This window comes from Orcinus orca, chromosome 9, assembly GCF_937001465.1.
Source record: "Orcinus orca chromosome 9, mOrcOrc1.1, whole genome shotgun sequence".
Lineage (NCBI taxonomy): Eukaryota > Metazoa > Chordata > Mammalia > Artiodactyla > Delphinidae > Orcinus > Orcinus orca.
Genome location: NC_064567.1, coordinates 74,278,284 through 74,291,027, shown reverse-complemented (window position 1 = coordinate 74,291,027; position 12,744 = coordinate 74,278,284). Strand labels below are relative to the sequence as shown.

Genomic DNA, 12,744 nt, shown 5'->3' with positions numbered 1-12,744 from the left:
CTAGGTATTTATAACTATGCCAATCACAAAAGATAGACAATATTTTTCTGTTTTAGGAATACAAATAAATGTTGGCATCTTTTGGTCCTTAAATACCAAATATAGGAGAAAGATAGCCTTTTACATGATACACCTCTTTAAAAAAATTTTGGGTGACCTTTTTTTCCATACGGAAGAGTGGGTTTCAATGAAATTTCTGCAAATTAAAAAACCTTACTTCAGAAAGTTTTCTTCGTTTGGTTTTTCATCTGAAGCTGATAAAGATGGGAAAGTAGGCGTGAAAGTACCGCTTGTGATGCCCAAATTGGGGCATTCTTTGAACACAGCTGTGTATTTTAAGGATTACAGATAGTATTTCTTGCATGTGGTTAGTGGAATCCATCATCCAGGTTTATGGGTTTATGATCTACGCTGCTTGGCAGATTGCTTAGATTATGTTAAAAAGGTTAACAGTCAAATGTATTGTTCTTTGAGACAAATATTAAGATTTACTCTCCGTTTAAAGATCAGAAAACAAAACTTCATACTACTCACTGTGGTATAGCCTTGTCTAACCCTGGACTTATTTTGTTCTCAAAGAGATGAGATAAAAATGTGTAATTGCTTGAACCAAAGCTGATCACCACCAACTCGAGGTACTTGTCTTACCAAGGCAGAAGCATTGTCTTCAGGTAAAGGGCTGCTAAATTTATCCCTTCATTTATTCTAATGTATATATTCAGAGACTTTACCACAGGCCTGGACTGTTCTGATGTTGGCAATTAATCGTAAGTTACATACACATAGTCCGTGTTCTCCTGAAAACTGTTCTCAAGGGAGATATTATTCATTTGGAAAGATGTATAATTGCTAAATGTTACGTACACATAGTCCCTGTTCTCCTGAAAATTATTCTCAAGGGAGGAAAAGAGATACTATTCATTTGGAAAGATGTATAATTGCTAAATGTTAGGTGATGCGAAGAAGAAATATAAGAGGATATAATTGTAAACTTCTGTAAGGCAAGCGATATTTGAACTGAAACTGAAAGATGGATAAGAGGTCCATGTCATTTATTCTTGAGTTGCTTGTTTAAAAGCACATGAAAGTGACGGTATTAAATTTCATTTTTTTTGGCAAATGGGTGGCAACCATGTCTTACTGGGAATGGCTTTGCTTTTGTCCAGGAGAAGCTGCGTTGGGTCGGAACTGGTAGACTGGCTTCTAGAACACTGTCCTTTGGTCCAATGCAGATCTATGGCCATAGGGGTCTGGCAGCTCCTACTGGATATGGGAATTATGTCATCAGGTTAGTGTTACATGTTTTGAAGGCACAGAATCATTATGTTGTTAAGCTACTTGACCAAAATGTGTTTGATTTCCTAGATGATATTATAACCTAGATGGAAATTGTGTTTGCTGGTATATTTGCATTCTCTTATAAATGAATGTGACAGTTCATCTTGTGTTACTTCTCACACCTTTTGTAAAAATAATTAGGTACTTGTTTCATTAACTACTACCTGTAAGAGTCTTTCCCTTACGCCCTCTCTTCTCTACTTAAAATGATGCACACAATTTTTTAAAAAAATTAGTCACATCTTTAGTTGCTCTAAATGTGTGAGTTGTCTTGCTGTACTTAGAATAGTCATCAGAAACTGACTTTATGAGTAGCATGTGTATGCCATTTTAATTGTGTGAGTAGTCATAAATGATCTATGAAAATAAGCTGTTAGAACAGAAAATTGATGTTAACTAGAAGCTAAAATAGATGGTGGATATCTCTTTTCTTTGTTCAGCCAGGGAATGGAAGACTTAGAAGTCAAGCAGTTTGGATTCTTTTTTTATCTCTATCACTCAGGTGCTGGTTTGTCACTGGGAAGCCCTTTTCTTCTATAGATGAGAAATATTGAGGGTCAGAGAACACATAGTAAGTTTCAGAAAGGCACACGCCAGGTCCCACTGTGGAAAAGTGGTACAGATGGGGATGTGGGTGTAATCTTAGTCGGTCACACCTAGCACCTGATGCTCTTCTTTAGGAAAACAGTTAACTGCCTTTGAGGGATATAATTATCAGCTTGCTTGTGTGGTTCAGGTTTCTGCTTAGCAAAACATTTTGTGTTAATATTTTTTGGAAAAGTCTCCACGTCTTGATTTCCTTTAAAATAGGGTTTCCCAACCTTGGTAGTGTTCACATTTTGTGCTAGATAATTCTTAGTTAATGGGTGGGGGGGGGCACTGCTCGTACATTATAGGATGTTTAGTAGCATCCCTTTCTTCCACCCACCAGATGCCAGTAGCACCCCCTAGTTGTGGCAACGCAGAATGTCACCCGACATTGCTAAATGCCCTCAGTGCTGGTTGAGAACCACTGATCTAAATCTTGCCATAGTGTTGTATTTGTGTACCACCACAGTATTTAAAGGTACTGCTTTGGGACGCTAAAAGAAAAAGTTTCTTCTACTGCCTTTGAATTGCTGTTGATTTCACCTGTCCCTGAAGTAGAACAGTTGTAATATACATGTGAATGTGCTGGCCAGAGCTTTAAGTAATAAAAATAGGGTGGTAAGTCCTTTTTAATTCAATGAGACTGTGAACATGAATGGACTTCATTATCGTCCTACCCCTGGCTTCTCCCTCATACTTAGTAGGCCTTTCAATTTATTATTCAGTTTATGGCTCTCTAAATGATATACTTTACAAAACTGATTCATGCCTTTTTTGCTTCCAACAGTGGACCAGCATTTATGCTTTCAAGATACCTATGTTTTCTACCAGTTTTCGTCTGATGAGTGTAGCTACTTGTACTGTGAATTTGAAAGAGAAGAGGCGTGGCAAAACGGTGTCAAACTTTTACTGCAGCTGGTGCCTCTCATTCCCACTAGAGCTGGCATCTGTGAACTGTAAGTAGATGCTGTTTTGTTCCATTGTAAAATTATTCTCACTTAGCGAGCCATCCCTGTGTCTGGGGACTGTGCTCTGCTTTTTAAGATCATCTCCTTTAAGAAGTAATTGTTTTATTCCCATTTCTCAGATGCAGGTTCAGAAAGGTAAAATACTGAAAATTCAGTCCAGTTAATAAATGACTGAACTGGTATTCAAACTCCAGAAGTCCATGCCTTACCGGCTGTACCACGCTGCTTCGAGTTTAATCATTGCTATATGAGTAGATGATATAAGTTGGGAATAAACATGATTTAGCTTAAGTTGGAATAAAATAATAACTGACATCCTCTCTCCAAGTCATGACTTTCCTAAGAAAGAGCTCAACAGACATTTCTGAAAATAATCTAGAAGCAACAGCTGGCAAATTAAAACACATGAATCATTATCACATGAAGATGCTGAGTCACTATCTGATTAAAATGAATTAAAATTAATTCATTAGACGGGGTGTGGGAACAGGACTTGAGTCATGATATGATGATTCTGACATGCCTTTGTTTATCCACAGCATTAATGACAAGCTTATTTCAGTATGATGAATTGCAGGTTAAAAATTTCAGTTAGCAACTTTTATGTATTCAGTTTTTAGAATACGCTGAGATTAGCAGGGCAAGTGGTATTATCCTCATCTCATGGGTAAGAAAAATAGGTTCAGGGAGAAGCACCCACAACCATAACAAAGATGAGTTACTCTTGTTAAAAAAAAAAAGACAGTACGGAACAGTTATTGCAGGCTTTTAGAAAAGAAATAAAATGTCAGACTATTAATGAGACACTAATAGTTTGATTGTAGAGGATGCATTTTATGTCAGGAACTATGCTAAATGCTTTATATTCATTATTTCATCAGTTTCTACTATTTTAAAGTGAGGAAACTGAGGCATAGAGATCAGGTAACCTATCTACAGTCACACAGTGGTGTGTGGAGTATTCCATGTCTGTCTGGCTGTAACATGCACGCTTTTAACAACTGCTAGAGTGTGTACCCAAGAGTTATAGGGGTCATTCTAGCTTCCCTTTCTGAGACGTTATAACCAGAAGCTATAAAAATGTTAGACTGACTCTGAAATGGTTATGAATCCAATGCCACTGGCACCACTGCTGTTTATAGAGGACCTTGCCCTGGTGAAGCAAATACAATGCATCATTCGATTGTCTAAGTGACGAAAATGTTTCTTAATGTAATGTGGTCTTAATGTAGGTCAGAAGTTGCCCAGGAATAGTCAAGGAGCATTTCAGTAAATTTTAAAAAGCTTTCTAAGAAGGAGTGGAATGCTTTTTTTGTGTGTGTGGTACGCGGGCCTCTTACTGTTGTGGCCTGTCCCGCTGCGGAGCACAGGCTACAGACGCGCAGGCTCAGCAGCCGTGGCTCACGGGCCCAGCCGCCCTGCGGCATGTGGGATCTTCCCGGACCAGGGCTTAAACTCGTGTCCCCAGCATCGGCAGGCAGACTCTCAACCACTGCACCACCAGGGAAGCCCAAGTGGAATGCTTTTTAAGCTAGAGGTGGCTGTGACTCTGTGGGACTGGCCCTCTCTGGCAGCTTTTCTTAACCATTTCCCATCCTGAAGTCGGAAGTATGCGCAGTCCCAGGGGGTGTACCCAGATTAACGGGGTATAAGGGTGTCTGAAGTAAACTCGAAAGCAGTCCTCATGGTTTATCTCCTTTCTCTCCCACTGAGGAAGCAGTTTGGAATGCCAGCGAGATGACCTTTTTACAGGGAATCCCTGAGTCTACTGTAGGTTCTAAAGATGAAGCTATTTAGAAAATTTGGTTCCTAATATTCCAGATTACTTGCAGTCTTTTGTCACACTGATCACTGTATACAGTGTCATGCCTCTGGGGTTGATAATCACTATAGCATGCCTTATCAGCACATTCTTTTTCTCTAGGTGTGAACTTGTACATTTGGGGGTGGTAATTCCTCTGGGAAAATTGGCATTGGGGAGCTATAGACCTGTTTATCCCATATTATAAGTACAAACTATAAAAAGATAAAATTACTGAACCCACTGCAAGTCTCTTCTGGAGCAAATATATATGTGTGTGTGTGTGTGTGTGTGTGTGTGTGTGTGTGTGTGTGTGTGTGTGTGTATTTGTTTATTTATTTATTTACTCTATACTAGAGTTATAAGCAAACTTCTAAGCTCTGATATAATGTTTTGGGCCAAATTTTTGAAAGCTAAAGTTTAGCTTATCCAGACTTGGAGTAAACTGTGGTCAGAGAAAAGATGTCCAGGGACATTGTCCTCTGCCAGTTGGGTTGTCACAGCCCTTCCTAAGGTTCAACACATACGATCGCATCATAACTTCTGCTCTAATCTGGTGATCTCCATTCATTCTAGCCCGTTTATTATAAACACCCGTTTATTCCCTCACGGCCTTGTGAAGTTCTGCTCTTTCCTTGTCAAATTCTACCCACCCCTCAAGGGGGAGTCCAAGTCCTACCTTGACCACAGAACTTCTGTGATACGTGCAGTCTATGATCAGCCCTAACTTTTAGTAACCTACTGCTCTTGCTGTTTGTTTCAATTTTTTTTCCCACTCTTCTATGTCATTCTTAGTCCTACGGTATTCATTCCACTGTATTATCCATTCATTTTTACCTGTTCTACCGAAATGCCCTCTAAAATCCTCTTGACTAATCAACTTACATTGTCCGTTCACAAGCTGAAAACCCGGTCCTGTGGTTCTTTTAATAACCTTTTTGAAGTCTGCCTGTGCAGTACATTGGGGTCGTTCTAATTTGCCGTCTTCTCTCTAAATCCCTTCAAAATTATGTGAGGAAACTACTTCATGTCTCTATGTAAACACCATTCTGTAAAGATTCATTTTTAAAAAGAAACATAGATTTTTTTTCCCATTTAAAATGTTTAAAGCAGGAAGGAAAATGGAGCTAATGCAGGTTTCTAGGCTAATGTGAAGAAACAAAATTCCTATGCTATACAAAATGACTTTTCTATCCAAACTGAATAGATACTTTGAAAAAAGTGAGTGCATTTGTTGTCAAGGGTACTGTCTCTGGGGGAAGAAAGAACAATCGTGGTATCTTATTCGAACTGAAAGGCAAATCAAATCATCCAGAATGTCCTTTTTCCTAACTCTTTTTTATTGGGGTGGGGCAGTTAGGAACGCTGAAGTAACGTTGTAGGGAAAGGCAGCCTAATAATTCCTCCAGGACGAGTAAGACATGCTTCTGCCTAACGCTGACTTGTAGAATTTAGGCTGTGCGGGAGCTTGGCTATTTTAATTCAAGTCCCTGTATTACAGCCCTCCCAGCTTGCCCAGGGGTGGGAGTGGTGGTGCTCTGAATAACTGAGTCTGTGAACCTTGATACATAAAACTATATTCTGCCAGTTACAGGGCAGTTAACACTTATGCTGCTGTTAAGAGTCATAGAAGATTGCTAAAATTTAACTTATACTGCAATCAGGCAGGGAAAGGAAAAGGTAACTTCTTCATTTTTCTCTAAGCGTTGTGTTGTCCACATGAGCTTCTGTCCTGCTGGACAGCCAGAAAGAAGGAAAAGAGAAGCCACATAATTTTAGCCTAATCCAGCAAAATGACTCTAATAAGGAAATTTAAAAGGTTTCCTTGTTAGCTATTGAGCATATTTTGGTAAAAAGGTTCAGTCTCTCTGCGCCCTCTCCTGTTCCTCAGCAAGACAGCCCCTGGGGATATGGTGAGTGGTGTGGGCCCTTGACCCTAGCAGACCAGGCTTGCCTGTCAGGTTGGCCCTTTCCCATCCGCACTGATCTTGCCTAGTGACCCCTGAAGTGGGTCACTTCACCCCTGACTGGGGTGCGCTGTTACTGTGGAGCCTACTGTCGGTTGGGTCTGTGTCTCTCGGCTTGATCAGTGCCCGGTGGTCCTAGCTGATGCGTCCTCCTGGAATGTCAGCATCAGCTGACATTCTGATGCTCCTGAGGTCTGGCTGCGGCTTCCACAGACACCCCATTCAGTCGCCTGACCTCTGCTGAAACAGCTCTCCCTCTCATTGCATCCCACCCTGACCTTCCCTGACTCTAACCTATGTGTTACACACACACACACACACACACACACACACACACACACACACACACACACACACACACACACACACACACACACACACACACACACACACACACACACACACACACACACACACACACACACACACACACACACACACACACACACACACACACACACACACACACACACACACACACACACACACACACCAAAAACCCCACACCTGTTCGTTGTTACTGTTAATGAGCAGAGTACTTAATTGGATGGTGTGGCTCACCTTCCATTCCTCACTCACCAACTCTAGGAAAAGCTCAGCCCAGAGGATTGAGATGAATTTGTTAACATTCATGACTCCATGCTCTAGGTAGAGAAGCAGAAGGGCACTTGAGGTAGATGGTACAGTGTGTAGGGCAGGAAGTTAGGAAGACGGGTTGCGTGTTGAGAGGGTACAAGGCAGCTTGATGTGGCTGGAGCAGTGGGTCACAAGCAGCTGGGGGGGGGCGAGGCTCAGATCGATTGCAGGGGTCTGCACATCTATAGGGAAGCTAAGCATTGTCTTTGTATTGAATAGAAAGAATGACTTAACTGTATATAGATGCTGCCGAAATAAGTAAAATACAATTTATTTGAATTCACGGTAATGTTTTTGTCATATAATTTGCTCAACAGGTACAGAGTTTATGGGTCTGTGATCTACTCCTATGTTAAAAGGGTCCCCCACTTAAAAATGGGGAACAAATGGCTTGGTCACTTAGCCTCAGCTGCCCTGGCAGTGACAATAATACAAAAAATAGCAGTAATAGTTAACACTCACATGTACTTACCACATGCAAAGCACTAGTCTGAGCATTTTACATATGACTCATTTAATGCTCACAGCAGTAGTTTGGAGTTGTGATGTGGAAACTGAGGCAAGATAGCTTGTGTAACTTGCCAAAAGGGCAGGCCTCTGTACTTGGTGGCAGGCAGCAACATGAATTGAAGGCAGAAGGTGAACTTGGAAGTGATCTTCATGGCACTGGTTCTCAACCATGATACTTTAAAAAATAAACAGGTATAACCTGAGATCTACTGAATCAGGATTGGAGTAGAGAGATGAGACATGGGTGTCAGTACCTTTTGTAAAGTTCTAAATGTGAGGCCAATGCATGCTAAGGTTGAAATCTGCTGTTCTATAAAGTTAGCCTTACAGAAAACTCCGTTAAGTGATAGGAAACGTGAAAGTTAATTAAGTCAGAGTCTCAAAATACTACGTAAAGAAGCCAGATGAATTGTTTCAGAACATAAAGATTTTATTGAGCATGGTACCTATTGCCACTTGGGTGACACTTCTGAAATTCTGTAAATTTAGCTTCATAAGCATTTATATCTGGAAGGAATTTCCTAGATGATTGAATTTGCTCCTCTTAATTTTCAGGTAAGGAAAAGGGTCTAGTCTCTACTGAGTAACTTACATAACAGCATTTACTGACGATCAGGTTTGTGTAAAGTGCTGTGCTTAGCCCTGTAACAGATGTGACCATGTGTAAGTTATGTAAGGCTGTTTATGAGGCCAGCTGTATTATGACAAAGTTCAGAAAAAGAAAATGAATGTAAACACAAAAGTCTTATCAAATATTACTGAATTGGATCTGGCCATATATAAAAATGATAATACAGGGGCTTCCCTGGTGGCGTAGTGGTTGAGAGTCCGCCTGCCGATGCAGGGGACACGGGTTCATGCCCCGGTCCGGGAAGGTCCCACATGCCGCGGAGCGGCTGGGCCCGTGAGCCATGGCCGCTGAGCCTGCGCGTCCGGAGCCTGTGCTCCACAACGGGGGAGGCCACAACAGTGAGAGGCCTGCGTACAGCAAAAAAATAAAAAAATAAAAAAAATAAAAATAAATAAAAATAAAAATGATAATACATCATAAAATGATATTTATCCCAGAAATACAAGGAGGATTCAACATCTAAAAATCAGACAATGTAATTCACCAGATTCAGTCCAAGAAAGAAAAAACTATACGAGAAACTCCATAGATGCAGAAAAATCATTTGAAAAAAACTCAACATCCATTCATGATATAAATTCTCAGAAAAGTAGGACTATAAGGGAATTTCTTCAATCTGATAAAACCTTACATAAAACTTACAGCTTACATCATACTTAATAGCAAAAGACTGAATGTTTTCCCACTAAGATTGGGAACAAGGCTAATACATTGCCTCTTATCACTTCTTTTCCATACTAGCCAGTGCAAGTAAGGCAAGAAAAAGAAAGAAAGTGTATGCAGATTAGAAGTTTGAAAAAAAATAAAGCCATCTCTCTTTGCAGATGACATAATTATATACATAGAAAATCCCATGGAATCTACAAAAAACCTACTAGGCCTGATAAGTGGGTTTAGCAAGATCACAGGCTACAAGGTCAGTATAAAAAAATGTATTTCTCTGTACTGGCACAAAAAGCATTATGAAATACTTAGGTATAAATCCAAGAACATGTGTAAAAGTTGTATGTCAGACACTTCATAAGCCTGATTTAAAAAGTCAAATTGAAGTAAGTAGAGGGTCTATCCATGTTCATGGATTGGAAGATTCAGTATTGCTGAGACGTTAATTCTCCCCATATTGACCTGTCTTTTCAGTGGCAGTCATCTCCTGATCTGTTGGCCTCACCACACATGCATAATAATAAAACCTACGTTTGGAAACATTAACCTCTAAACAGGGAGTGTCCTGGAGCTCAGTCTTCAGCCATCTTTTTCTCTTCTCACTCTGGATGTACCCTCACCCAGTCACGTATTTAATATCAGCTCCACAGTGATGACTCCCAAAATTCAGGTTCCTGCCTTCTCTTAGGACCTTATATACAATAATAGTACCACCACCAACTACTCTGTCACCTCTGCTCCCTTTATTCTCCTTATCCTGCCTAATGTGTCCTTTTCTACCTGACATGTACAAGCAACATGAGAAATCCATTGGCATCCTTAATTTCTGCAATGGTGCTAGATTAACAGCCTCTAACTGGGGAGATCAACTTCACGTTTGTCATTCCTGTGTCCCAAACCTTTGTATTCCTCACTTTTCCTAATTAGGTTCTCATTTTATGAATCTTGGAAAGGAGGAGAGACTGGATGAGTACACAAACATGTTTTGAGTATTTCTCAAAAAACTTTTCATGATGGAACTTGGCATAAGTTTTGTATTAGAATCAGGTGAAGAAAATGTTCATTTATCACTTTAAATTGTTTTGTATAAAAAATGCTGTGAACCCAGCTTGTCTCAGTCTTTGTTATTACTCATCACCCCCTCTCCGAAGGAAACGCTAAGTCCTCCAAAATTTCCATTGTTTACAGACCAGACTTATTCCAGGTGTGGGAAGAGACAGCTCATCTTTTTGAGAGCACATCAATTTAGGAACAGTACAGGAATTTTAACAACAATCGAACTTTTGGGCATGCTTGTGCCAGCGTTCGAAATGTAGCTGTTTAATTAAACATGAAGCATTAGTTCTCAAATCTTCAATATAAAATGTGAAAGAGATACTAGTAATAACTAACTTTATTCAATTTTAGATGAATGTGTCACTGTATACCCTGGACCTTAATAAAACCTGTCACATTCACAATTTACTACTGTTTGGTAAATTTCCTCTATAAGCATAACTGATAACCTGATGCTATGAAAAAGTATCTTCTCTTGAGAAGGTTGAACAGGTGTTTGTATTCATGATGTCAGTGATCTCAAAAAAATCCGACTCTCCTTCTTCGACCATCCCACTTTTTCTTTTCATAATAGGAATTTGCTTTGTTAAGCAAAATAGATCTGTCTGGTTATAGATATTATGGGAAGATGTAGGTGGGACAGTACTTGAGTGTCAGATATGACACCTTCTTATCCCCTTGGGGTCAGTAGGTGTTGGTTTCAGTAGAGATTGACTCTGGGTCCCTTGAGGAACATTCTCTTTTGTGGCAATGATTTCTTAGGGAAAAATTTTTTAAAATCTGGCCCAGGAAGTAATTCTGATAGAGAAAGTCCCTAATACTTTTTCTTGCCTGACATTCAGCAAGTGTGGAATGGACTCTGGGTTGTCCAAGAAATCGTGGATTCTGGCATTGTCAGCTGACTTACCATCATTTCTTCCCAGCATGGTGGGAAGAACTCAGACTCATCCTTCTGCCTGGGCTCTGGGTCCTACCTCTCCTTGGACACTTCCCATGCCTGCTTTCTCAGTTCCTCACTCTCTGTTGGCTGTTCTCCTTTCTCAAACAAATGGTTCTCTCGATCTTAAGAGGACGAAAGCAAACCTACCTTTGATTTTATATCTCCTTCTAGGTACTTCTCCTTCCATCGTGTTCACTTTACAGCCAAAGTTCATGGCCTTCAGCATAAAACCAAAACTCTATAGCAGCAATAGACAGGCCCTGACTGTTCTGTCCTCGGCTTTATCTCTTGCCGTTGCCCACTTCCCTGTGCTGCTCGTCCTGCTGAGTTCCAGGGCCACTCCTTTTCCATCAGAACCTCACCTTGGATATTACTTCTCCCAAGATGCCCCTGAATCACAGATCAGGCTAAGCGGCTCTCACTTGTGTTGGCAGAGTAGCTTAAAGATGGATTTTCCTAAGCCCACTAAGTATGATGTGCTTTTTTTTTTTTTGTATATGTGTGTGCTGTGCATCTCCTGTTTGTCGTGGGATCGTGTTTGAAAGATTCCTGTAGAGTTTGTCTTGGTTCTGGTTTATTCCATGCCCTAGAAGTTCACCAGCCTTTAGCAGGGGTAGTCTGAGGTTCACACTAAAAATTGTGTTTTCCTCAGGTCCCTCTAGACCAAGCAGGGCGAGGCAGGGCAGCGTCAGCCTGGCTCAGGGTGGGAGGTGGTGGACAGCCCTGCCCCAAATTCCCCAGGGACATCCTCTTCCTGATTTGGAGACACGCGTGCGCCCCACCTTCATGAAGCCTCAGTCTAGAATATTCTCTGTTTAAGGCGAAGGTTGATGTAAGGGTGTATGTAGGAAACACTCAGAAACAAATGACAGCCCCAGGGATGGCAGTAATAGCAACTTACATGAAAACTGATTGTTCGTGTCCTCTGTCATGTGCAACATGCCTGGGCCTGGGATCGTGCTGGCTCACGTGTGCCTGGAAGGTCATGTGTGACACCTCACCTGGCTTAGCACATGCCAGTTATGCATGGTCTACACCTCTTGAACCGCTAGACTCCAAATGTTTGTCTATTTTATGGCTGTTGGACACATTTAACACATTTTCCTTCAGGAACCATGTTATGTGTGGAGTGGTAGCTCTTGGCAACTCAGTGAATATGCCATTCAATATTGAGACGTAGATGTAGATAGATAGAACTTGTGCATTTTTAAAGTCACATCAATATACGAATGCAAAATGATATTATTTAGATAATATTTCTATAAGAAATGCTTCCAGTTTTCCATCCTGAAATCCCAGGAAACCTCTTCCACTGTTGAAAAGGAAGTAGGATTTTCCAATTACAGGATGATACTAGTTGCTTTTGAATCTTGAGTCACAAATATTTTGGTCAAAACCTGATTAAGGAGTGTGGGTTCTATCTCTCATATAGAAGATTTATGGTAAGCTTTATTTTGAAAAACGTCGTTGGAATAATCTCAAACTCATTACATAATTCTCATGAAGGAATTTTTGCTAAGAGAATTTTGGGAACCCCTGCAGGAATACCAGCTAAACCCAAGTTTCTAGAAATTATACTGGACCTGACTGGTATAAAATGAATTCTACCGCCCAGATAATGGCTCTTGTGTGCTACTTCCTAAGGC

General features: G+C 40.6%; 1 protein-coding gene across 4 annotated transcripts in view; it reads left to right on the top strand.

Annotated features, from left to right (window-relative positions):
• RAPGEF5 (Rap guanine nucleotide exchange factor 5) overlaps positions 1 to 12,744 on the top strand; it is a 219,383-nt gene that overhangs the window by 45,123 nt on the left and 161,516 nt on the right. For all 4 annotated transcript variants that reach the window (XR_004486903.2, XM_033440477.2, XM_033440473.2 and 1 more), the window contains exons 4-5: positions 1,167 to 1,288; positions 2,714 to 2,882. Coding sequence is in view for 3 of the 4 variants with exons in the window: in XM_033440477.2 (XP_033296368.1) it covers positions 1,167 to 1,288; positions 2,714 to 2,882 (291 nt within the window). In the remaining variant the exon portion in view is untranslated. The remainder of the gene's footprint in view (positions 1 to 1,166; positions 1,289 to 2,713; positions 2,883 to 12,744) is intronic.